Here is a 26,374-nt window from a genome sequence, read left to right on the forward strand (position 1 = left end):
GAAAATAGTCAATGAATGAATGAAGCATTGGAACTTATAGGGATAGAGAAGGAATTACATTGTAAGCAACTGCCCGATATTATTGTATCAAGTGTCCGTAAGGCTAAGGATGAGACCTGCCAAAATAAGTCTGCGGGGCAACGGAGGAATAGAGAGCAAGCACGGGCGCAAGAGATGAAGAACGCACCAGATTTGGTTTAACGCATTTTGTTAAACTGTTGTGCTGCAATCCGGCAATCTAGGAGAAAGCGCACAAACGAGAAAGCGAAAAAGCCACAAAATGAGAAAAAGTCCACAAGCAAGAAAGAGAAAGAGCGCATAAGCAACTTATGTAAAGTAGGATTATAAAAAAAAAAAGCGTGTGCAAGTGACAAAGAGGGAGCACAAGCTACAAAAGGAGCTCGCACAGGCGACTAAGAGGGTGCACAGGCGACAAAGGGAAGGTGCAAAAAGTGAGAAAGGGCATACAAGCCACAAAAAGGAGCACCCAAGCCACAAAAAGGGAGCACGCAAGCCACAAAAAGGGAGCACGCAAGCCACAAAAAGGGAGCACCCAAGCCACAAAAAGGGAGCACCCAAGCCACAAAAAGGGAGCACCCAAGCCACAAAAAGGGAGCACCCAAGCCACAAAAAAGGGAGCACCCAAGCCACAAAAAAAGGGAGCACCCAAGCCACAAAAAAAGGGAGCACCCAAGCCACAAAAAAAGGGAGCACCCAAGCCACAAAAAAAGGGAGCACCCAAGCCACAAAAAAAGGGAGCACCCAAGCCACAAAAAAAGGGAGCACCCAAGCCACAAAAAAAGGGAGCACCCAAGCCACAAAAAGGCAGCACCCAAGCCACAAAAAGGCAGCACCCAAGCCACAAAAAGGGAGCACCCAAGCCACAAAAAGGGAGCACCCAAGCCACAAAAAGGGAGCACCCAAGCCACAAAAAGGGAGCACGCAAGCCACAAAAGGGAGCACAAAAGGAGGGAGTGGCACAGGGGGCGCGCAAACGGCACAGGGGGCGCGCAAACGGCACAGGGGGCGCGCAAACGGCACAGGGGGCGCGCAAACGGCACAGGGGGCGCGCAAACGGCACAGGGGGCGCGCAAACGGCACAGGGGGCGCGCAAACGGCACAGGGGGCGCGCAAACGGCACAGGCAGCGCGCAAGCAAAAAAGAGCGCGCAAGCAAAAAAGAGCGCGCAAGCAAAAAAGAGAGCAAGAATGAGCGCACAAGCAAAAAAAGAGTGCACAAGCAAAAAAGAGCGCACAAGCAAAAAACAGTGCAAGAATGAGCGTGCAAGCAAGAAAGAGCGTGCATGCAAAAAAGAGCGCACAAGCAAAAAAGAGTGCAAAAAAGAGCGCGCATGCAAAAAAAGAGCGCATGCAAAAAAAGAGCGCATGCAAAAAAAGAGCGCATGCAAAAAAAGAGCGCATGCAAAAAAAGAGCACATGCAAAAAAAAAAGCGCACGCAAGAAAGCGCGCGAGAATGAGGGACCAGCATGTATTAGAGCAAGAAAATGAGAAGAAATGAGAGAGCCGGTGCATTTGGCGCCACAGGTTGTAGATGAAGGCTTTATTTTGGGGTGCCTCTTGCATTTTTTGTTATTGATGACTATTCTGGGCACTCCGCTTTTAGCCTCTTTCCTTTTAATGGCACCCCCCGGTCTGATGTGGGGAGCACTTTACTCTTGATGACTGTGGATACTGAAGGCTTCGCCCCTGACGATCCGAGCGCACAAAGCCCAGCCTGGCACACAAGCAAACAAGCAAAAACACCTTCAATAAATAAAACATAAATAAATGGCAAACATACAAAGTGCCGGCTCCGCTCTCCAAGAGCTTCCGAATGGCACTGATTAGCTGCAGATAGAAGTGTGGAGGACCCAGGAGAATCTTAAATGAGTCTTATCCGCGTTTCCATGGCAGCGGAGTTCTGCCCGGCGTTCTCACACTGGCATGAGAAGGGAAGGGCCCTTCTGAGCCGGTAATTGCAGGTTGTCATTGTTGGTGTCCGACTGCCACGTCCTTTGCAGCCGATGCTTTTAACAGCAAACATCCCGCGGCCTGTTCTGCCGGCGGCACTTAACGGCTCAATTGCTGCGCGATCGCAGATTCCCGCGTCAGGGGCAATCTCCATGGTCAAGTTTTACATTTCCCCTTGCAGATAAAAACACCCTGTGATTACTGGTATTACGGCTGAAAGGCGGCATTATCTGGCAGAACAGAGGAGCCAGAAATACAAGATCTCAGGCCGTCTTTAAGACGCCAAAGCAGACATTACAGAAGCGACGCACACCGGACCAATATAACAGCCGGTTATCCCACAGCGCGCTTACTGAACGTTTACCGCTTCACTCCAATATACCCATCTCCAGAAGTATTAAGAAATCAATAGAGACGTCTCCATAATTATTTGGAACTTTTCACTTCTACATCGAGACGTGAAAGGTTTTCTTGACTTTGCATCAATGGCCTTCAGCAATGTAGCAACAGATCTCATATGTGACCATAGAAGAAGTCAAGAAATTAAACAAGAAAGGCTGTAAAATAAAATCAGAACATTACCTGTAAATCCCATGCTGATCCAACACAGCAATGGACTCGGCATGCCCCGCAAGGCCAGCGATTGACTGCAGTGGTCACGAAAAAGCCATAAAATGACCTCTACATACAGTGGGTGTAGGAAGCATGAGCGTGCATACAGGAGCGTGCATACAGGCCATCAAGGGGGCGTGCTTTACTTATTGATTTCTTTGAAACAATTGTATGTGCGGAGTACAGATCTTTCTGTAGCTCTCCACAGGTGGTCCTTGGATCTTGGACAACTCTTCTGATAATTCTTTTCACTCTTCAGTCTGAAATCCTGCAGAGAGCACCTGCTCGTGGCTGATTTATTGTGAAATTATGTTCTTTCCACTTCTGAGTTATGTCCCCAGCAGAGCTCACTGGAGCCGTCAGTAATTTAGAAATTATTCTGTATCCAATAACATCAGTAGGTTTTGTAATAATAAGGTTTTGAAGGTCTTGAACAGCTCACTGGTTTTACCCATCATGCGATGTTTCTTGTGTAGCACCTTGGTGATCAAACACCTTTTTATAGGCCATCAGTTGAACCAGCTGATATTTTTCAATAAGTGGCAGGATTGCTTAATGTTACTGATAAATTTTAGCTGGTGTCATGACTTTCCATGGATTTTTTCCATTCTCTTACTGCATTTGGTGAATACATTTTCCCCCTTTTTATTTCTCACTAGCTGTAGTACCCTAGCGTTGCCCGGGATAGTAACTGTCTCTCTGCCAGTCTGTCTGTGTGTCGCTGTCTGTCTGTCTTTCTTTGTCTGTCTCCATCTCTCTGTCTGTCTCTATATGTGTGTCTGTCTCTCTTTCCCGGTCTGTTTTTGTCTGTCTCTCTTTCCCGGTCTGTTTTTGTCTGTCTCTCTTTCCCGGTCTGTTTTTGTCTGTGTCTGTCCCGGGCTGGCTGTCTGTCCCGGGCTGGCTGTCTGTCCCGGGCTGGCTGTCTGTCCCGGGCTGGCTGTCTGTCCCGGGCTGGCTCTGTCCGTCTCCCCACCGACATCTTATTACCTCACACATAAGCTTCTTATACTAACAGTTTATTTTGTTCCTATAGCAACCACTGACAGTTGCTTTTAATAGCCTGTAGCTCCCACGTCCATTCAGTTTATTGGAGGCAGGATTTTGGAGAGTAACTGTAAAGCGCGGGGTTAAATTTTCCCGTCAAAACATAGTCTATGACGTTCCCTGGGTCACATGGGGTGTCTGTGCAGAAGTTTGTGATTGTAAATGCGACGGTGCAAATTCCTTTAGCGGACATACACACATACATAAATACATACACTAAGCTTTATATATTAGAATACTACACAAGTTAATTTATAGACATCTATGGTTTGATTTATTTGCCCATGAGGATTGGATGGGTTGTTGCTGACATCTTGTGAAACAATTCATATCAATAGCACCTTTAGAAAATTGGCAACATGTTGAATACTTATTTCACCAGCTTAGGGTATGTACACATGCTGAGTATTTGCAACGGATGCTTCTGTCCAAAAAAAAGCGTTTGTTTGCAGAAAAACACAATGTACAATACCTCCTTGCATTGCAAATCGGTGTAATCCACAGTAAACATTGTAAAATTTCTGGTTGCAGTAGGAGCGATGCCGAATCGAAAATGTGAACCACATCCCCATATCTGTGCAGATTTTTTTCTGTAGACGTAGATCGAATTTTTGGGGGAAAAAAAAAAACACGAGAAAAAAAAAAACAAAAACTGCATCTGCTGAGAGAACGTAATATATACTACAAATTGTTGGAAATGATGGCGCAAACCTCAGCATGCCCATGGTAACACGGATGTAGATCTTCAGCAGACACGACAATTTATTCAGAGGAGCGAGCCTGGTGTATGAAAAATCTTCACAAATGCTGTCGCCTCACCAGAAGAACATCCTATGACATGCTAGTTTTTGTTTTTTTTCTCAAAAGATACAAAGGCCAATTGGGTTGTATAAGAAATGGTTGTGGGTGCGAATGAGCAGGTTTGTGTTTCCATAGCCCCCCTATTGCTTTTATCCTATAGACATGGCCACATGGTCCTGCAGATCTTATAGGAAGCTGATCTTTCTCCCCGGAGGTCACGGCTTTAAATTTCAGCAATCAGAGGTGATTATTGGACAGTTTCTGAAGATTGAGGTGCAATCAGGAAAAGTCAAGAGACAGATGACCTCCACTGTATGAATATTCTCAAGACGTCTCATAAGAAGAAGCATCACATGAAGAGCATAGATGGGGGCAAAGGAGTCTCGATTGTACCACAGTGAAAAAGTAGTGATTCTCGGGGCCCTCCTGACATGTTTAATTCTGGATCATCTTTACTTATTATCCCTTGTTTAACTGCACACTCCTCATACTTTATAAAGCCGGAGTTGAGGAGGGGACTCGTGTTGAGCATAAAAGTCCGGATCTGCGCGGTTTCTGCACGATCCGGGTTGGGTCTCTCTGTCTCTCTCTCATGTTGGTCCGAATCGGATCCGACCTTCTTTCACAACCCGCGACAGATCCGCCAGGCCCGGATTATGAGCAATCCGCTCAGCTCTAGAGGGGACCCCTCTGCACACCCACCTGCTCCTTTAAGACATGGGCTGAGGCAGAGAGGTCCATATGGAAACGTTTGGCCGGCACATAAGGAGCTTTCCCCGGCGTATATGCTAAACATAAGCATTATTCATGGCACATTTTGCCATTAGCGCCTAACGTGTCCATAGTGATCCATTTTGCACCCGTTAGAAGGGACCTTTCGGCCTCTTACACCGGTATGCTTCATTATTTCAGAGAAAGCCTGATGGTGGAATATGAGGACTCTAGGCTAGAAAGGATATGTCATTGAAGGATAGAGTAACAATCTGAAGGGACGAGGAAGGAGAACCGGATTCTGACAGTCACGCACCTACATTGTGTATCGAGTGGGTGAAATTACAAACGCCTAGTGCCACACCCGGCACCGCAGGACCCTCACCCGGGGGATTACTCATGGGTCTGTACCCGTGAGATGACAGCAGAACAATGCCAAGACTGTGGACAGGTGCTGAGCACACAATGGGTTACTGCAGGGAAAGTCTGACAGACCGGTAACCAGATCTCACCATCGCTGATCATCAGACGTTGTTGTGACTCTTCAGGAATGGACAAAATGCATTACAACCAGGTCCTCCATGAACTCTCTAGAGGAGTCTGCGCTCTCCAGCTGTTGCTAAACTACAACTCCCAGCATACTCTGCCATCTATAAATCTGGTCTAATAGTGTTAAGATCCTCCTCAAACCAGTAAAAACAGCCCGGATCTAACAAAGGACCCGGACAGGACAGTAGCCCTGCGGTGTCTGCCACCATGACGTTAGCATCGGAGGACTCGTCAGATGATCGATACAATTTGAGATGTAGGAATTTAGGGATCTCACACCGTTCCTGAACAGTTTTTCAGCAAAATATTCCCCCCTTCAGGATGCAAAAAGAGCCGCCATAAAGGGGTGTACTAGGTCTGTACCCCGATGATACCAGGACACCAGATTTCCTAGTAGATCACTGCCCATTACACGGCCTCCACCGGTGTGTCTTCCTAGTAGATCAGTGCCCATTACATGGCCTCCACCGGTGTGTCTTCTTCCTGTAGTTCATCCTGGGGTCATGTCTTTCTCACCAAAGTGATGGACGCGAGATCGGAGCAGGCTGCTTCTTCCATTGCTTCATGATTTAGTTCTGATGCTCACGTGCCCATTGTAGGCAGCTTTGGGGATGGACAAGAGTCATTATGGGCAATCTGCTCGGTCTGTATCCACACAGTACAATGCGAGGCACCGGTCTCCTGCGGGATCAGGCCAAAAAGGTCAGCGCCCATGCTGTGCATGCAGGTAAAAGAACGTTGTCACGGTTCAACTTCCCTTGACCACTTTTGGTAGGTGCTAACCATTCTGTATTGGGAATAGCCCACAAGAGACACAGTTTACCACACACAGGAGGCGAGCCGCCACAGGAGCCGCCACATATACCACCCACAGGAGCCGCCACATATACCACCCACAGGAGCCGCCACATATACCACCCACAGGAGCCGCCACATATACCACCCACAGGAGCCGCTACATATACCACCCACAGGAGCCACTACATATACCACCCACAGGAGCCACTACATATACCACCCACAGGAGCCACCACATATACCACCCACAGGAGCCACTACATATACCACCCACAGGAGCCACCACATATACCACCCACAGGAGCCACCACATATACCACCCACAGGAGCCACCACATATACCACCCACAGGAGCCACCACATACAGTTAGGTACAGAAATATTTGGACAGTGACACAAGTTTTGTTATTTTAGCTGTTTACAAAAACATGTTCAGAAATACAATTCTATATATAATATGGGCTGAAAGTGCACACTCCCAGCTGCAATATGAGAGTTTTCACATCCAAATCGGAGAAAGGGTTTAGGAATCATAGCTCTGTAATGCATAGCCTCCTCTTTTTCAAGGGACCAAAAGTAATTGGACAAGGGACTCTAAGGGCTGCAATTAACTCTGAAGGTGTCTCCCTCGTTAACCTGTAATCAATGAAGTAGTTAAAAGGTCTGGGGTTGATTACAGGTGTGTGGTTTTGCATTTGGAAGCTGTTGCTGTGACCAGACAACATGCGGTCTAAGGAACTCTCAATTGAGGTGAAGCAGAACATCCTGAGGCTGAAAAAAAAAAAAAATCCATCAGAGAGATAGGAGACATGCTTGGTGTAGCAAAATCAACAGTCGGGTACATTCTGAGAAAAAAGGAATTGACTGGTGAGCTTGGGAACTCAAAAAGGCCTGGGCGTCCACGGATGACAACAGTGGTGGATGATCGCCGCACACTTTCTTTGGTGAAGAAGAACCCATTCACAACATCAACTCAAGTCCAGAACACTCTCAGTGAAGTAGGTGTATCTGTCTCTAAGTCAACAGTAAAGAGAAGACTCCATGAAAGTAAATACAAAGGGTTCACATCTAGATGCAAACCATTCATCAATTCCAAAAATAGACAGGCCAGAGTTAAATTTGCTGAAAAACACCTCATGAAGCCAGCTCAGTTCTGGAAAAGTATTCTATGGACAGATGAGACAAAGATCAACCTGTACCAGAATGATGGGAAGAAAAAAGTTTGGAGAAGAAAGGGAACGGCACATGATCCAAGGCACACCACATCCTCTGTAAAACATGGTGGAGGCAACGTGATGGCATGGGCATGCATGGCTTTCAATGGCACTGGGTCACTTGTGTTTATTGATGACATAACAGCAGACAAGAGTAGCCGGATGAATTCTGAAGTGTACCGGGATATACTTTCAGCCCAGATTCAGCCAAATGCCGCAAAGTTGATCGGACGGCGCTTCATAGTACAGATGGACAATGACCCCAAGCATACAGCCAAAGCTACCCAGGAGTTCATGTGTGCAAAAAAGTGGAACATTCTGCAATGGCCAAGTCAATCACCAGATCTTAACCCAATTGAGCATGCATTTCACTTGCTCAAATCCAGACTTAAGATGGAAAGACACACAAACAAGCAAGACCTGAAGGCTGCGGCTGTAAAGGCCTGGCAAAGCATTAAGAAGGAGGAAACCCAGCGTTTGGTGATGTCCATGGGTTCCAGACTTAAGGCAGTGATTGCCTCCAAAGGATTCGCAACAAAATATTGAAAATAAAATTTTTTTTTTTGGGTTTGGTTTATTTGTCCAATTACTTTTGACCTCCTAAAATGTGGAGTGTTTGTAAAGAAATGTGACAATTCCTACAATTTCTATCAGATATTTTTGTTCAACCTTCAAATTAAACGTTACAATCTGCACTTGAATTCTGTTGTAGCGGTTTCATTTCAAATCCAATGTGGTGGCATGCAGAGCCCAACTCGCGAAAATTGTGCCACTGTCCAAATATTTCTGGACCTAGCTGTATACCATCTCCACAAGAGCCGCCAAATATACCACCCACAGGAGCTGCCACATACCACCCACAGGAGGCGAGCCGCCACAAGAGCCGCCATATATACCACCCACAGGAGCCGCCACAAGAGCCGCCACATATACCACCCACAGGAGCCGCCACATATACCACCCACAGGAGCCGCCACATATACCATCTCCACAAGAGCCGCCACATATACCATCTCCACAAGAGCCGCCACATATACCATCTCCACAAGAGCCGCCACATATACCATCTCCACAAGAGCCGCCACATATACCATCTCCACAATAGCCGCCACATATACCATCTCCACAATAGCCGCCACATATACCATCTCCACAATAGCCGCCACATATACCATCTCCACAAGAGCCGCCACATATACCATCTCCACAAGAGCCGCCACATATACCATCTCCACAAGAGCCGCCACATATACCATCTCCACAAGAGCCGCCACATATACCATCCACAAGAGCCGCCACATACTGCTCCCAAAAGACATGGTTTTACCACCCACAAGAGCCATGTACTGGGAACACCCCAGAAGAGCCTGGAGTTTTGCTTATTCTCCCCTTGTTTACATGGGTTTACTCCCACAGTATGCCCACAGACAGCCAGATAGGGAATGTATATTATAATGACAATGTCTGTAAAGCGCTGTGGAATATGTTGGTGCTATACAAGCATAATAAATAAATAAATAAAGAGTTTGTGAACCAATCATTACAATTTGGGCCTTCCCAAAATCACTCAAATCTTTACACTTGTTCCAACACAAGATGTGACTGGTCACTTTCTGCCTTATGTGCCCAAGATCAGGACACGCTACGTCCTGGACGCGTCGGGTCCTGACCTGTGGGGCCGAGAGTCTCCTCCGGAAGAGACCGCAGCTGCTGGTGCCCACGATCAAGGTTCGGGCCACTATGACCTCTGGCTTGTGTTCTCCCTATGGAGGACGCTTGCGATTCCCCAGCAAACAACTGACATGCTGCGGCCTCTGAAAGCCGCACCGCAGATCAGTTTTTCCTGCGGGCCACACACATTCAGTGATCGCAGGATTTCTAGAAATCCCATCCACTCTGATTAGGGAAATCGTGACCAGCAACAGTTCCAGAGGTGTCCTCCTCCTTCAGGTGATGCCTTTCAATGTAAAAAGTGCCATGTTCTGATCCTGCCGTGCACAGTCTGGGTGGACAGTGGCCTTCTCTGATGATCATCTATGCGACTTCTATCCGGCCACATTCCTTCTGCCTCACAGATTATCCATCGGCCTCCATCACAAGAACCTCTGAGTAATAAACAATCACAAGCGAGGCTACACCCTGTATACAAGTAGCCGGAGGCGACAGTCAGCAAGCTGGAGCATGAGCCTCGCTGTCTGCAGACTCGCGGGCCTGTATGCTTTTCGGCAGCAGGGCGCAGGTTTTGCTTCTTCCTCTGCACAGAGCACATTCCTCATTAATTCACAGGAACAGACATCAGGTCAGGACAAATCCCGGTAAGGCATCCAGAGCGACACCACGAGCGGGATGGGCACGGCGCGGTGCCAGCCGTATAAAGGGGACGAGCCACGAATTCTGGGAGTAGTGATAGCAGGATTGTCCAAGATTGCCACATTTCTCCAAAACAATGTGGCCAATGGTAAAATGAGGGGGCAACAATGCCCAACACAGATCTCCAAAAGGGTCATGCAGTGCCGGCTACTAAAGGGTGAGCCACACATGCCAGGCCACCAGGGACTACCACGATGCCAATCAGTGGAGAACTCACCAGTAATGCAGCAACCTTTCAAATTCCTTTAAATTGTTAATTTGCCTCCAAAACACCCCTTTTTTTAGAGTATGTGGACACGGGCCGGCGTCAAGACGCTCCATAAATGATAAAAATAATAAGCATATAAACAGCAATGTCAAAGCAAAATTGTGCATATGCTCAGTGTTTTCAAGCCACCCGAAAAATTAACTTGTTACATCTTTTAAAGGGGTTGTTCACTACCCTCCTCAAGCCCTACGTGTTCCCTTAGCTAATTAATAACACTTATACTCACCTCCGGTAAGCTGACGCTGTCCCAGTGGTGTCGGCATTGACTCTCCCGGGGATAAGATGACACTATGTCACGCAATCCCTGTGGTTAATCAGCGCTGATCTCCTCCCCACCTTTCAAGAATCATATATGGATCATGGATCCTTGGTTTACGAGAACAATCCGTTCTGGGAGTGTGCTTGTAAACCAAGTTACTCGTCTAGCAAAGCAAGATTTCCCATTGGAAATAATGCAAGGTCAAACAATTCACTCCACAACTTGTTCAATGTCCCATCCTGGTCCCCTATTGTGACATTCCACAAATGCGCGCGCACACACACACACACACACACAATTCCATTGCCGGCCTCCCGGATTTTGTAGTTCACCGGTACAGGATGAGTATCAGGTAACCATCGCGACCAATGCCGGAGCTTCCGCTGCCAGACGCTACTCAAGAGGCTGGCAACGGAAGCTCCGGCATCGGTCGCGATGGTTACCGATACACATTCTCTGCCGGTGAACTACAAGAACCAGGAGGCAGGCGATGAAAGGTAAGGTGAGCATAATATGTGTGTGCGCGTTTGTGCGGGACTGCAAGAGCAGGTCAGAGCGCGGTGGATGTATGGAACTGGAAGTGTGTGCGGTGAGTGTTTTGCTCGTACAGCAAAGCTTGCTCGTAAACTGAGTTACAAATTTACAGCAAGCTTTGCTCGTATGGCGAAATACTCGCACACCAAGTTACTCGTAATCCGAGGTTCCACTGTACGTTTGAAGGAAGTGAGAGCAGCAGTCCTCACTTTCTCTGGATGAATGTGATTTTTCCAAAGGAAGAGAGTGAAGTTCCCAGGGATCGCGTGACAATGTTATGTGATGCCCGGGAGAGCCAGTGCCGACCCAACTGGGACAGCGCTGGCACCAGAGGTGAGTATACGTTTTATTAAAGAAGTTGTCCACTACTTGGACAACCCCTTCTCATTCCCCTTGTTCGCCCCCGTAAAAATAAAGACTATATTCACCTCTAATGCAGCCGCGGTTCCTACGATGTCTGAAGCCGCATTCCCAGGGCCCACGTGACAGTATCACACAGCAGCCCTGTGACCAATCAGCGCCGGCTTCCACCTCCGTCTTTGGACGTTTGAGTAGAAAGTCACATCCTTCTCAAAAGTCTGAAGGTAGGGAGACAAACGTTAATCGCTGGTTGGTGGCGGAGTTCGCGTGTCATAGTATCACATGGGCTCTGGAACAGCGACTTCAGACATCGCTGGAACCGTGGCCGCACCGGAGGTGAGTGTAAGCTTATTTATTTTTACGGGGGCGAACAAGGAAAATGAGAAGGGGTTGTCCATGTAGTGGACAAGACCTTTAATTAACTATGGAGGAAACGTAGAGATTGAGAAGGGGGTTGTCTGAGTAGTGGACAATCCCTTTAACACCTTCACAATTTCGGCACACTAAAACGGTTAAAAGAAGTAACAGTGCACAGCAGTGTGGTTTTTACGTGGCTGTGCATTGTGTTCATTTCAGGCAGAATACATAAGCACATACCCAAACAGTCAGTGTATAATGATCACCCAGCTTTCAGCCCTGCTGCCCAACATAGATCCGACATCACTGCTCCGGGCCCTGACGGCTCTTTCCACTCTCCCCTCTCTCAGTATCAGGCTACGGTTACACAAAAGATTTTTACAGCAATCAAAAAGAACAAGATTTCAATAAGAAACAGATTTAGGAAGCTCATTTGGTGAAGTTTTTCTTGAAGTTTTTTTCTTCCCTGCAGCGTTCTTTGCAGCCTTTTGATTGGACACTGCCAGGTTTGCAGTGGATTCCATTAGAAAGTGCGTATCATTTGTTCTAAAAGGATATACATATTTTTTTCCTACAGGTATTCTTTAAAAAAAAGGGAGAAAAAATAAATAAATAATACACTGGGGAAAAAGTCACATGGACAACAAAGAGGATTTCTCAAAGAAATTAAAAAGGAAAGATCTCAAATGTTTTGGATAAAAGAATGTGAAGAGGATTTCTGGAGCAGATCTGACGCACCCCAGGGATTTGGGGTACTCGGTCCCAGGCCCTGTTTTCACTGGGACGGGTGGTTGTTGCCCGGTTTCGTGACCCTGGGGGGGGGGGGAGGGGGTCGCTAAAAGGGGTTTTGTACAAGGGACAAATAAAAATAAAGTGTTTTTCGTGACGTCACTTGCGGTATGCGGCTATATGGAGAAAGCCGCCGCTGCAAAGTCTCTCACTGCTGGTATTAGGCAGCTTAGATGCGATGGCTCTCCGCAAGTAGAGCTAGGCTCCAGGGGAGGATAATGGTGATCGTAGTCTATAGGTGCAAAGGTGTAGGAAGAATCCAGACAACACAGGGGTTGCGGTTTAACTTGTGCTTTACTCACTGCTTTGTAGTTGCTGCTACCCGGCTGGTGCTGGTCTCTACCAATCCAGTATTCCCTTTGTTCCAGTGCCGGTGTAGTGATCTGGTGAGCTTTACTTACATGCACCCTGTAGTAGTTGGTTGGTCCCCGTAGCTTGGAGCGTTTGGGGTCCCCTCCCGTTGTCTCCGTCCTGGCCCGTACGGCAGGCAGCTTGAACCTGTCTAGGGTCGGACCTCTGTCCCAGTTCCCAGGTTCCCTCTCTGCTGCGCTGCCCCGGACACTAATGTCGGTAAGGTCCTTGATGGTCCCCTCACCGGGCAGATTGTTATCAGAAAAGTCTGAAGCGTCTTCCTGAAATAGGGCTCTGCACCTCGTCGGTGCTCGGTCCAGTGAGTACTCGCACTGTACTCTCCCTGGCAACCAAACTCCTTTTTACTCAGTAGTCACTTTACACTTTCTGTCAGCACGTCAACTTCTGACTGTCTGTCTGTCTGTCTGACTTTTCACTATCTGGCAAGATGTCTGTCTCCCATCACTTCAATGACTGGCCCTCCTCCTCCCAGGTTTCTGACTAGTGGATTGGATGCGTCCCAGCCAATAGGTGGCCACCCGTCAGCTCCGTCTCTAGCCTGTTACCCAGTCCGGGGGAAAGGGCGTGGATTGTGTGTGTGTTGTGGTGTTTACCGGCACAGGTCTTCCAGGAATCCGAAGTTAGATGTAGTACCCTGTGGCACCTGAAGCTCAGGGGGCGCCACAGGTCCACTCCAAAAATGATCCTCAAAAACAAAACTGTGTGTGAATATAGCCTTATGGAGATTCCAGAAGGGAGGGGGGTGTACATGGTAGATCAGAGGGTGGGAGAAACAATCGAGTGTTGTGGAAAAGAGGATGAATCACAGAATGAGAAGAGAGTCACACACACCTCACCATCACTGGAGGAAAATCAGTGCAGATATGAAGCTGTGCTAGAGAAGGCTGCAGCACCCAGGACACGTACCTGATATCCAGCATGTATTACTGAGAGGTACATGGAGCAACTTACAATCTGCATATCAAAGGGGCTGAAAATGAATGAAGGGATTGAGATTGTAGCCAGAAGTACAAGTAACTAAAATTATGTCTACATATCATTTCTTCCACGTAAAAGGCGTCCACAGGCTGCAATATTATAGGGCATTCCCATTTCAAAAAGAGAGCACATTGCTAGAATCCATCATCACTTTATCATCAGTCGTGGTCAGATCTGACACTAGCGGCAGAATGGCTGCTCAGCGCTTTACCTTCTTCACAGTTTCGCCCTGGAAGGATTGGAGAGGGGGCAGAACTGAAGCAGTATGACCCTTTACTCCTCAGACCTCCACCGATCACAGAGTGATGGTCTGCCCATGCTATATATCATCACTACAGCAGATGGGAACACCCTTTTAAGATGTAACTCTCCGAGAGGTCTTCCTTAAACCAGAACTGATAAATCTCAAATAGTCAAATTCCAAGAAACCGTCCTCTGCTGTCATGTGGCTTTTATACAGGTGCTGGGGAGATCCCTTTTATATATGCAAACATCCCAAAAACCATTGAAAGAATAAAATGCGTTCACCCAAGGTGCTATAATATAACTTAAAAAAAAAAAAACCCTGCTCCCCATGATCACCAGTAGATATAAGTTTTCTTCAGACTGATAACAGAAAGCAATAGATTTCACTTAACATAACTAAAGATAATACATATGTGACAAAAGGAAACCAGAAGTCCTAGCACTACAGAAAGCGATTGGAGATGCTGGGAATTGTAGTACTGTTGGGGGTTGGAAACTGGGACTCTTGATTCTTCCAGGAAAAGGATACAATGGGGCCTGCAATGATTTTGGGGATTGTAGAGCCGCAGAATGGTGATGTGATGTTGAGGCTTCTAGTGATACAGAGCAACAAATTGGTGATGTCGGGGGTCGTGGTGACACAGATCAGTGATGTCAAGGGTGCGGTGAAAGATCGGTGATGTTTGGGGGGGGGGGGAAGCAGTGACACAGATCGGTGATGTTTGGGGGGGGGAGCAGTGACACAGATCGGTGATGTCGGGGAGGGCTGCGGTGACAGATCGGTGATGTCGGGGAGGGCTGCGGTGACAGATCGGTGATGTCGGGGAGGGCTGCGGTGACAGATCGGTGATGTCGGGGAGGGCTGCGGTGACAGATCGGTGATGTCGGGGAGGGCTGCGGTGACAGATCGGTGATGTCGGGGAGGGCTGCGGTGACAGATCGGTGATGTCGGGGAGGGCTGCGGTGACAGATCGGTGATGTCGGGGAGGGCTGCGGTGACAGATCGGTGATGTCGGGGAGGGCTGCGGTGACAGATCGGTGATGTCGGGGAGGGCTGCGGTGACAGATCGGTGATGTCGGGGAGGGCTGCGGTGACAGATCAGTGATGTCGGGGAGGGCTGCGGTGACAGATCGGTGATGTCGGGGAGGGCTGCGGTGACAGATCGGTGATGTCGGGGAGGGCTGCGGTGACAGATCGGTGATGTCGGGGAGGGCTGCGGTGACAGATCGGTGATGTCGGGGAGGGCTGCGGTGACAGATCGGTGATGTCCGGGGAGGGCTGCGGTGACAGATCGGTGATGTCGGGGAGGGCTGCGGTGACAGATCGGTGATGTCGGGGAGGGCTGCGGTGACAGATCGGTGATGTCGGGGGGGCTGCAGTGACAGATCGGTGATGTCGGGGAGGGCTGCAGTGACAGATCGGTGATGTCGGGGAGGGCTGCAGTGACAGATCGGTGATGTCGGGGAGGGCTGCAGTGACAGATCGGTGATGTCGGGGAGGGCTGCGGTGACAAATCGGTGATGTCGGGGAGGGCTGCGGTGACAAATCGGTGATGTCGGGGAGGGCTGCGATGACAAATCGGTGATGTCGGGGAGGGCTGCGGTGACAGATCGGTGATGTCGGGGAGGGCTGCGGTGACAGATCGGTGATGTCGGGGGGGCTGCGGTGACAGATCGGTGATGTCGGGGAGGGCTGCGGTGACAAATCGGTGATGTCGGGGAGGGCTGCGGTGACAAATCGGTGATGTCGGGGAGGGCTGCGGTGACAAATCGGTGATGTCGGGGAGGTCTGCGGTGACAAATCGGTGATGTCGGGGAGGGCTGCGGTGACAGATCGGTGATGTCGGGGAGAGCTGCGGTGACAGATCGGTGATGTCGGGGAGGGCTGCGGTGACAGATCGGTGATGTGGGGGGGGGCTGCGGTGACAGATCGGTGATGTGGGGGGGGGGCTGCGGTGACAGATCGGTGATGTGGGGGGGGGGCTGTGGTGACAGATCGGTGATGTGGGGGGGGGCTGCGGTGACAGATCGGTGATGTGGGGGGGCTGCGGTGACAGGTCGGGGAGGGCTGCAGTGACAGATCAGTGATGTGGGGGCTGCGGTGACAGATGTAAGGGGTGCAGTAACAGGGCAGTCATGCTGAGAGCAGTAGTCCCTGCAGCTCCTCACCTTGAACTCCCGGCTGTGCTGCGGGGTGTACTCCATGGTCCACAGGGAGCGCAGCAGTTTGGCCAGCTGCTCGGTCACCTCCCCGCGGTCCGGGGCCCCGGGGCTGGGCAGGGGGCTCCCCGAGGCCTCGCTCTCCTTGTACTGCTCCAGCCCCAGGAACTCCGCGAACAGGTCGGTGTTGCTCAGGCACTGCAGCACGGCGTTCATGAAGCAGGTGTTCCCGTGGTTCTTCAGGCCGGACAGGCCGGGCAGGCGGCTGGGGCTCGGGCAGGGCAGCGGCGGCGGCAGCAGGTGCGGGGACTCCGGGGCCTGCGGCTGGGGGCGGGCGGGGGAGCCGCTCTTGTCCCGGGCAGCGTTGGCGGCGGCGGCGGCGTCCTCCTGCTCATTGCTGAGGTGGGACAGGGCGCTGAGCGTCCGCAGGAAGCGGCTCACTAACCCGCCGCGCCGCCAGAACAGCTTCTTCCCCAAGGAGACCTTCTTCTCCTTCCCGCCACCGGCCGCCGCCGGGGCAGCACCCGCCACCTGCGACATGAGAGCATTCCCCTCCGGGCCCCGGGGCTGCCTGTCACAGGGAGGTGCAGCACTCACTTCCGGTCGGGGGGCACCCTGCAAAACTGTCCCCCCAGTGCGGCCGGGAGCAGATCGGAGCTGCTCCTGGAAGGGCTGATGACGTTGGTGTCACGTGGTATAGGCCGGTCACATGGCTTGTGTTTTCTTCCTACCCGGTGGAGCGCATGGAGCTTGTGCGGCGCTTGCGCAGTGGGGCCTTAGTACGAGTGCGGATGGGGCGAGGGCCGGCTCCAGCTGTATGTGGGCCCCTGAGTGACTAAACCTGAGGGTCCCTTTCCACTCCCGGCCTACAGAGGATATAACGTCTTTATTCTTCCCTCTGTTCAGTCATAGCTCCCAAATGACCCGGATGCAGCAGTACTGTCCCAATTTGAGGTCTCAGTCCCGCTGTCCCGACAGGTCAGGGCTTTGTCCCAATTTGAAGGGTCATTCCCGGTGTCCCGACAGGTCAGGGGCTTTGTCCCAATTTGAAGGGTCATTCCTGCTGTCCCGACAGGTCAGGGCTTTGTCCCAATTTGAAGGGTCATTCCCGGTGTCCCGACAGGTCAGAGCTTTGTCCCAATTTGAGGTCTCAGTCCCGCTGTCCCGACAGGTCAGAGCTTTGTCCCAATTTGAAGGGTCATTCCCGGTGTCCCGACAGGTCAGAGCTTTGTCCCAATTTGAAGGGTCATTCCCGGTGTCCCGACAGGTCAGAGCTTTGTCCCAATTTGAAGGGTCATTCCCGGTGTCCCGACAGGTCAGGGCTTTGTCCCAATTTGAGAGGTCAGTCCTGCTTTCCCGTCTAGTTGGAGCTTCACACAATTTGAAGGGTCAGTCCCTCTGTCCCAGTAGATCAGAGCTTTTACCCAATTTGATAGGTCAGTCCTGATATCCAGGCAGGTCAGGGCTTTGTCCCAATTTTCAGGGGTCAGTCCCGCTGTCCTGGCAGGTCAGGGCTTTGTCCCAATTTGAGAGGTCAGTCCCTATGTCTCAGCAGGACAGGGCTTTGTCTCAGTTTGAGTGGTCAGTCCCACTGTCTCAACAGTCCAGGAGTTTGTCTCAACTTGAAGGGTCAGTCCCGCTGTCCTGGCAGGTCAGGGCTTTGTCCCACTTTGAGGGGTCAGTCCCACTTTCCCGGCTGGTCAGAGCTTTTTCCCGATTTGAGGTGTCAGTCCCGCTGTCTCGACAGTTCAAGGCTTTGTCCCAGTTTGAGGGGTCAATCCTGCTGTCTCCGCTGGTCAGAGCTTTGCCCCAATTTGATGTTTCTTCCCGCTGCCCCTGCATGTCAGGTCCTTGTCTCAATTTCCACTCTCCTGTGAGGAGTCTTGTCTCCATCTTCTCTGCGCTGCATGCACTTACCTTACATGGGATTGAACCCACAACCTGTAACATTGCAGGCAGCAGCAATATGCAATGTATGAGCTACAGCCTGCACTGATGAATATGGGAGGATTTTCTATACTTCAATTTGCAGTGCAGGTTCTGAAATCACAGGTGGATTATACTGGTACATAGTAATACAATGTGTTTCTATGTACCTGTATTCCAGAGGTGAATAGAAAGTAATTTTTTTTTCTCTATAAAATTACTAAAAAAATAATGAAAAACCCTGCACTACGCATGGAGCGCTCTGATGTTTCCCTCATGCTGTGCGCTCAGTGCGGGTGCAGCACATGGGCACGATGCTGCAGACACCGTGTGGAGGACGAGGTATGAGAGTGAGGTCTGCCACTTTAAAGGGTGGGCTGTATCCCATCAATATTTTAAACAATAAGTATTATAATTGTATATATATATATAATATATATATATATATATATAAACAGTACAGACCAAAAGTTCGGACACACCTCATTCAAAGAGTTTTCTTTATTTTCATGACTGAAAATTGTAGATTCACATTGACGGTATCAACACTATGAATCAAAACATGTGGAATGAAATACTTAAAAAAGTGTGAAACAGCTGAAAATATGTCTTATATTCTAGGTTCTTCAAAGTAGCCACCTTTTGCTTTGATTACTACTTTGCACACTCTTGGCATTCTCTTCATGAGCTTCAAGAGTTAAGGCTACTTTACACACTGCGATATCGGTTCCGATATCGCTAGTGTCGGTACTTGCCCCCATCTGTTGCGCGACACGGGCAAATCGCTGCCCGTGCCGCACAACATCGCCCAGACCTGTCACACGTACTTACCTGCCCGGCGACGTCGCTGTGACCGGCGAACCACCTCCTTTCTAAGGGGGTGGTCCGTGCGGCGTCACAGCGACGTCACGGAGCGGCCGCCCAATAGCAGCGGAGGGACGGAGATGAGCGGGACGTAACATCCCGCCCACCTCCTTCCTTTCGCATAGCGGCCGGGAGGCAGGTAAGGTGAGCTTCCTCGTTCCTGCGGCGTCACACGTAGCGATGTGTGCTGCCGCAGGAGCGACGAACTACATCGTTACTGCTGCAGTAACGATAATCGAGAATGGACCCCCATGTCACCGATGAGCAATTTTGCACGTTTTTGCAACGATGCAAAATCGCTCATCGGTGTCACACGCAGCAACATCGCTAATGCGGCCGGATGTGCATCACAAATTCCGTGACCCCAACGACTCCGCATTAGCGATGTCGCAGTGTGTAAAGCCCGCTTTAGTCACCGGAAATGGTTTTCCAACAGTCTTGAAGGAGTTCCCAGAGATGCTTAGCACTTGTTGGCCCTTTTGCCTTCACTCTGCGGTCCAGCTCACTCCAAACCATCTCGATTGGGTTCAGGTCTGGTGACTGTGGAGGCCAGGTCATCTGGCGTAGCACCCCATCACTCTCCTTCTTAGTTAAATAGCACTTACACAGCCTGGAGGTGTGTTTGGGGTCATTGTCCTGTTGAAAAATAAATGATGGTCCAACTAAACGCAAACCGGATGGAATAGCACGCCGCTGCAAGATGCTGTGGTAGCCATGCTGGTTCAGTATGCCTTCAGTTTTGAATAAATCCCCAACAGTGTCACCAGCAAAGCCCCCCCACACCATCACACCTCCTCCTCCTCCATGCTTCACGGTGGGAACCAGCCATGTAGAGTCCATCCGTTCACCTTTTCTACAAAGACACGGTGGTTGGATCCAAAGATCTCAAATTTGGACTCATCAGACCAAAGCACAGATTTCCACTGGTCTAATGTCCATTCCTTGTGTTCTTTAGCCCAAACAAGTCTCTTCTGCTTGTTGCCTGTCCTTAGCAGTGGTTTCCTAGCAGCTATTTTACCATGAAGGCCTGCTGCACAAAGTCTCTTAATAGTTGTTCTACAGATAATAAGGTGTGTCCAAACTTTTGGTCTGTACTATATATATATGTATATATATATGATTTATTTTTAGTTGTGGAACTACAATTCCCAGAATACCTTTCTTCACTTGTATCTCCACCTCTGAAGCAGAAGAGTTTTAGTAGTGCCGTCCTGTCCATGGGGCGCCCAAATTATTGGACACGATTCCTCCCTCTTTGTGTCGCAATCTAACAGAAGAGAGCGATAACGTCACATGACACCCATCAGAATGCCATCGCTATTATGGCTGTGAAGTGATGGATTCCTATGGGTGTGGTGGAAGAAGTGAGAGCCCGGAGTTTGGAGGGTAAGTATATTGTTCAGGCTGGGGTCTGATTTATGCTAGGGGTCTTTTATATCAGCCATGCACCTTAAAAAAAGCAACTACTATCTTTGCTGTGACCTGCTGCTCGAGTGTCACCTCTTCTAGGCTGACCTCTCCGCACAACACCACTGCTCTCAGCAGGTACTGCAGCGAATTGCTGGAGATTTCACAATCTGTCCCTGCAAAATCATTATAAAGGGAACTTAAAGGGTTTTTTTTCCACAAAGTTAATTTTAATCAATAGATCTTATAATAATAATAATTTCCATAATTTGATGTGATTAAAAATAATGTTCCTGTGCTGAAATAATGTTATACAGTATATGTGTCCCTGCTGTGTACTGTGTAATGGCCGTGTCTGACTGTACAGGGACATGGTCTGATCATACCACATCTCCTGGGCCGGGGAGAATGGAAAACAGAGTATACAGACATTACAACATGGTATCATAGATGATTCTTTCTGTGAGGTAAAACATTTCCCTGCCTGTTTTTATAAACAAAGTTAATTTTAATCAATAGATCTTGGAATAATAATTTCCACAATTGGATGTGATTAAAAATAATGTTCCTGTGCTGAGATAATCTTATAAATGTGCTACTGCTGTGTACTGTGTAATGGTGTCTGACTGTACAGGAACATGGTCTGATAATACCACATCTCCTGGTTCGGGGAGGATGGAAAACAAAATATACAGACATTACAGCACATGATCATAAATTTATTCTTTTTTTCGAGGTAAAAGAGTTTTTGAAAACAGGCTGGGAAAATGTTTTAACTCTCAGAAAGAATAAGCTATGATGCCATGCTGTGCTATCTGGATACTTTCTTGCATCCTTCCCAGCCCAGGAGATGTGGTATGATTAGACCATGTTCCTGTACCCTGCAGCTGGACAAGAGGCTTAAAAATCTATTACCTTTCAGCGTCACTGGCACTGCTTTTGGTCAGCCTGGACTAGTGCTACGTCATCAGTGTATCATGTTGCTGATTCTTTCTGTGAGGCAAAACATGTTTTCAAACAGGCAGGGAAATGTTTTATCTCACAGAAAGAATCAACTATGATCACGTGTCTTAATGTCTTTATAATCATTTGCATCCTCCCCTGTCCAGGAGCTGTGTTGTAATCAGACCATGTCCCTGTACGGTCAGACACTGCCATTACACAGTACACAGCAGGGACACATATATAAGATTATCTCAGCACAGGAACATTTTTTATTTTTTTTTTAATCACATCCAATTGTGGGAATTATTATTATTCCAAGATCTATTGATTAAAGTCAACTTTAAAATGAACTTTGTTGGTGGGAAAATCCTCTTTAACACATTTTATCTTCCACAAACTAGTACTGTTGGGGATATTTTCTGCTGGAAATTAACGAGTAATTGCACTTTTATAAGAGAAATAATGTTTTGTTTTGTTTTTTTTTGTTTTTTTTTAGCTTTTGGACTATTCCTTTAATGACCTGTATGTGGGAAAGGGGAATATTTGGACTAAATAAAATGGTATTTGATCTCTGATCTTTGTGGTTTCCACCACAGTACCTCATAGAAAGTCAGTGGTAATGTAAGGGTGGTGGACAGTGGCTGACGCGTTCCTACCCCTGAAGACACCAATCGCGTTATTGTCTTGTAATGTGAACAATGTCTGGTGTCTTTCGGAAATTTTGTGTTATGGGAACTAGTGATGGGGCGAGCGTATTCGGCACTGCTTGATACTAAATCGAGCATAAGGGTGCTTGCCACTGTTCAAGTATCGAGTTAAGTGCTCAAGTCCCTGCTCTTCATGTTTCTATAGCCAGCCAACATGCTGGGATTGTCTGCTATTCATGGTAATGTCGTAGCCATGTTGGCTATTGACATTACTGTGATTGGCCTGCCGCATCGCATCATCAGGCATTATATAAGATCTGGGGGCGTGATGCTCGGCACACTGTCCTCTAGAAGCAGTTCAGAGAGAGTTCATCTAGGAGGGAAAGCTTAGATTAGGGCAGGCATATAGGCAGGGTTTATTGCAAAACAGTGCTTCTATACTTATGCTTCCCCTAAAACCAAAAGTCTTTTACAGGGTTAATTACTGTGCTTTCATGTAGTAGTAAAACCATTGTTTTTTCCATTCACTGAAGGTATAGCTGCTGGAGGAGGGATAGTTTGAGATTAGAGCAGTCATTAAGGCAGGGTATATTGCAAAACAGTCCTTCTATACTTATGCTTCCCCTAAAACCAAAAGTCTTTTACAGGGCTAATTACTGTGCTTTCATGTAGTAGTAAAACCATTGTTTTTTCCATTCACTGTAGGTATAGCTGCTGGAGGAGGGATAGTTTGAGATTAGGGCAGTCATTAAGGCAGGGTTTATTGCAAAACAGTCCTAAAGGCTGCTTTACACGCTGCGACATCGCTTGCATCGGCTAGCGATGTCGCGTGTGATAGCACCCGCCCCCGTCGGTGGCACGATATGTGGTGATTGCTGCCGTAGCGAACATTTTCGCTATGGCAGCGTCACACGCACATACCTGCTCTGCGACGTCGCTGTGACCGGCGAACCGCCTCCTTTTTAAGGGGTCGGTTCTTTCAGCGTCACAGCAGCGTCACTGAACGCCCAATAGAAAAGGAGGGTAGGAGACGAGCGGCCGGAACATCCCGCCCACCTCCTTCCTTCCACCTTTTCCGGTGGACGCAGGTACGGAGATGTTTGTCATTCCAGCGTCATTCCTGCGGCGTCACACATAGCGATGTGTGCTGCCGCAGGAATGACAAACAACATCGTTACTGCAGCAGCAATGATAATTGTGAATAGGGCATGTCACCGATGAGCGATTTTGAACGTTTTTGCGATGATTCAAAATCGCTCATAGGTGTCATACACAACAACATCGCTAAAGCGGCCGGATGTGCGTCACAAATTCCGTGACCCCAACGACATCGCTTTAGCAATCTCGTAGCGTGTAAAGCCACCTTTAATTATACAGCTGCTGCAACCTAAAACAAAAAGTCCTTTTCAGGGCTAAATTGTCACGTTTCTTATGTGCATAACATTCTGTATTGTTCTGCTATGCTCCCCTGCAGAGGCAGTATTTGTTGCTTATGGTGCAGAGCATTTTGAATGATGAATGCTCTGCTGGTTGTTTCACAGCACTGGGTTTCACTCTGGTCCTGAGTGCTGCTCTTGCAGATGTTTCTCATTCCCGGTAATTGCTCTACTTCATAAGGGAGCGTGTTAGCTTAGGACCCCGACAATCGTACTTCCTATTTACAGTTGTGCTGTTGGCTCCCATGGTGCTGTGTTCAGATCTTGGTCTCTCAACTCCGGACTGTTGTTTACCTGTCTCTTCCTGCCTTCCCCTGTTTTTGTTGTGACTTCCCGGCTTCTGACCTCGGATTTCCTCCTGACCACGTCCCTGCCTGCTCCCTGTATTCTGTACATACTCTACTGGAACCCTGACCTTCGGCTTGTATCCTGACCTCGTCTCTGTCTGCCTCCTCGTGTACTGTTGTGTCTTCCTGGTTTATGATCTCTGTCTGTCTGACTATCTCTACATTTACTGCATACAAGAATTGTCTAGCGCCATCTTGTGACAGTCATCACATACTGTCATCTCTTGTAGTAAAACTACTGTTACCCTCTTTCACTGTAGTTAGAGCTGGAGGAGGGATAGTTTGAGATTAGAGCAGTCATATAGGCAAGGTCTATTGCAAAATAGTTCTTCTATACTTATACTGCTGCTGCAACTTAAAACCAAAAGTCCTTTTCAGGGCCACATATTTTATTTTCCCTATCAATAACAAAATGTTTGCAGCATATATAATACCTAACTAATTTAAAATGTGCAAGGCATGTGCTAAGGGATGGGGAAGTGGACGTGCTGCTAATGGTGCACACAGAGGCCGAAGCCGTGGGCCAGGTGGAACTGTGCGTCCTGTTGGAGCACAACCAACACACGCATCCATTCTTTCTGTCCCACTTTGTAGGCGACTCTTGAAGCCAGAACGGTGTGAACAGGTGGTCGATTGGATGGCAGATAATGCTTTCAGTATATTTACCAGCACCACCTTGTCTTCCACATGGTCCAGTCTCACAAGCCAAGAGTCTGGACCACATAATCCTCACCCTGATCCTCCTTCCTTCCACCATGCCGAGTCCCAGGAGACAAGTGATCCCACGCTTGGACACTCTGAAGGAGCTATTTACATTTACATTTATTGATTCTGGCCTCTCACCTTGCACATTTCAAGAGGAACATGAGATTGTGTGTAGTCATGCCCAAATATTTGAGCAGTCACAGTCAGAAGAAGATGGGGGAGCAAGAATTAGTGTCTCAAGAGATAGATGAGGATGAGACACAGTTGCCAACAAGTGATGTTGTTAAGTCAACAAGTTAGGAGGACCAGTGTGCGGAAATGGAAGACGAGGTGGTGGACGATGAAGTCACTGACCCAACTTGGCAAGGTGCCACACAGAGTGAGGACAACAGCACAGAGGGGAACGATCTGCAGCACCGCAACAGGCAGGAAGAGGCAGTGGGGTGGCCAGAGGGAGAAGGCGGTATACTATTCCCCATAGCACCCACACATGGCAAGTTCCCAGGCCAAGGGTAGGTGTTCTCCAGTCTGACACTTTTTTAAAGAATGGTCATTTGTAACCTGTGCCATACCAAGACCAACAAGGGCCTGACCACTACCAGCTTACCACCACCAGCATGCTCAGGTACATGTCATCAAAGCTCCCGCCTAGGTGGGCTGATCGCCTGGATCCACAATCAATGTCTGTGGGGGACACAACTGCCTCTTCACATGTGCTATGTGCCTGCCACTCCCCTGTCCAGTGCGCAGGCACGGATGCCTTTCATCCTGCATATTCACAGATCCTTTGTCCCAGAGCAGCATTCAGCTGTCCCTACCCCAGGCCTTGGAACGCAAATGGAAATACCCTGCCAGCCACCCACAGGCCCAAACTCTAAACGGGCACATTTCCATAATGCTTGCCTTGAAAATGTTGGCATTTAATCTTGTGGACACTAGGGCTTTCTGCAACTTCTTGGTGGCAAACATCCCTTGGTACTTGGACCCCAGCTGCCATTATTTTTCCCCGTGTGCGGATTTCGCCTTACACCAGCACATGTCCCATAACATCAACCGTACTTTGACCACGCAGTTACTGGGAATATTCACTTAACGACTGACATGTGGACATGAAATTGTGGCCAGGGTCAATTGGGTGAACTTTGTGGAGGCCAGGACTGAATCTGACTGTGATACGACATATGTGCTACCGACGCAGAGGATTGCGAGTGTCACACGGTGTATGGCTCAAAAGTCGCCGAGTGTCAGGACTACATCTGACACTGTTCACACAGTAGAGTCAGACATTCCACACGATGCTGCTTTTGAGTTGCACGGACAGGCTCGGGCATCTACCAGGTGTGCTCTTGTTAGTAATCAGGCTTACAGGAGTTAATTTCTGTTAGCCTGTGGATTACTGCTTGAGTCACATGTTGCAGGAGACCTATGACCGTCGCCATCACCATTTTTAAGATGGTGTAGCCTGTTCTCCAATGCCGATTATAGCTTTTTGCAATCCCGATCCGTATGCTTTGTTATCTAGTTGCTGGTGAACTTCTGTGTGCTGGTTGATGTGTTGTGTAAATATTCATGTTGTCTGATTATTTCCTCTCTTCCTTTTAGTTTCCTTCGGATCACATATTATCTGTACCTCTATGAGTTTGAGTTTTGATTTTTCCCTCGTCTGTTTATTTGTGTGGGATTTATCACTCCTGTCCCAGCCCT

General features: G+C 48.6%; 1 protein-coding gene across 1 annotated transcript in view; it reads right to left on the minus strand.

Annotated features, from left to right (window-relative positions):
• Positions 1 to 17,065, minus strand: part of USP31 (ubiquitin specific peptidase 31) — a 155,362-nt gene extending 138,297 nt beyond the window's left edge. The window contains exon 1 of the mRNA XM_075318123.1: positions 16,403 to 17,065. Within this exon, the coding sequence (XP_075174238.1) occupies positions 16,403 to 16,933 (531 nt within the window). The 5' untranslated portion in view covers positions 16,934 to 17,065. The remainder of the gene's footprint in view (positions 1 to 16,402) is intronic.
• Between the last annotated feature and the right edge of the window lie 9,309 nt (positions 17,066 to 26,374).

The sequence above is a fragment of the Anomaloglossus baeobatrachus genome, chromosome 7, assembly GCF_048569485.1.
Source record: "Anomaloglossus baeobatrachus isolate aAnoBae1 chromosome 7, aAnoBae1.hap1, whole genome shotgun sequence".
Taxonomy (NCBI): domain Eukaryota; kingdom Metazoa; phylum Chordata; class Amphibia; order Anura; family Aromobatidae; genus Anomaloglossus; species Anomaloglossus baeobatrachus.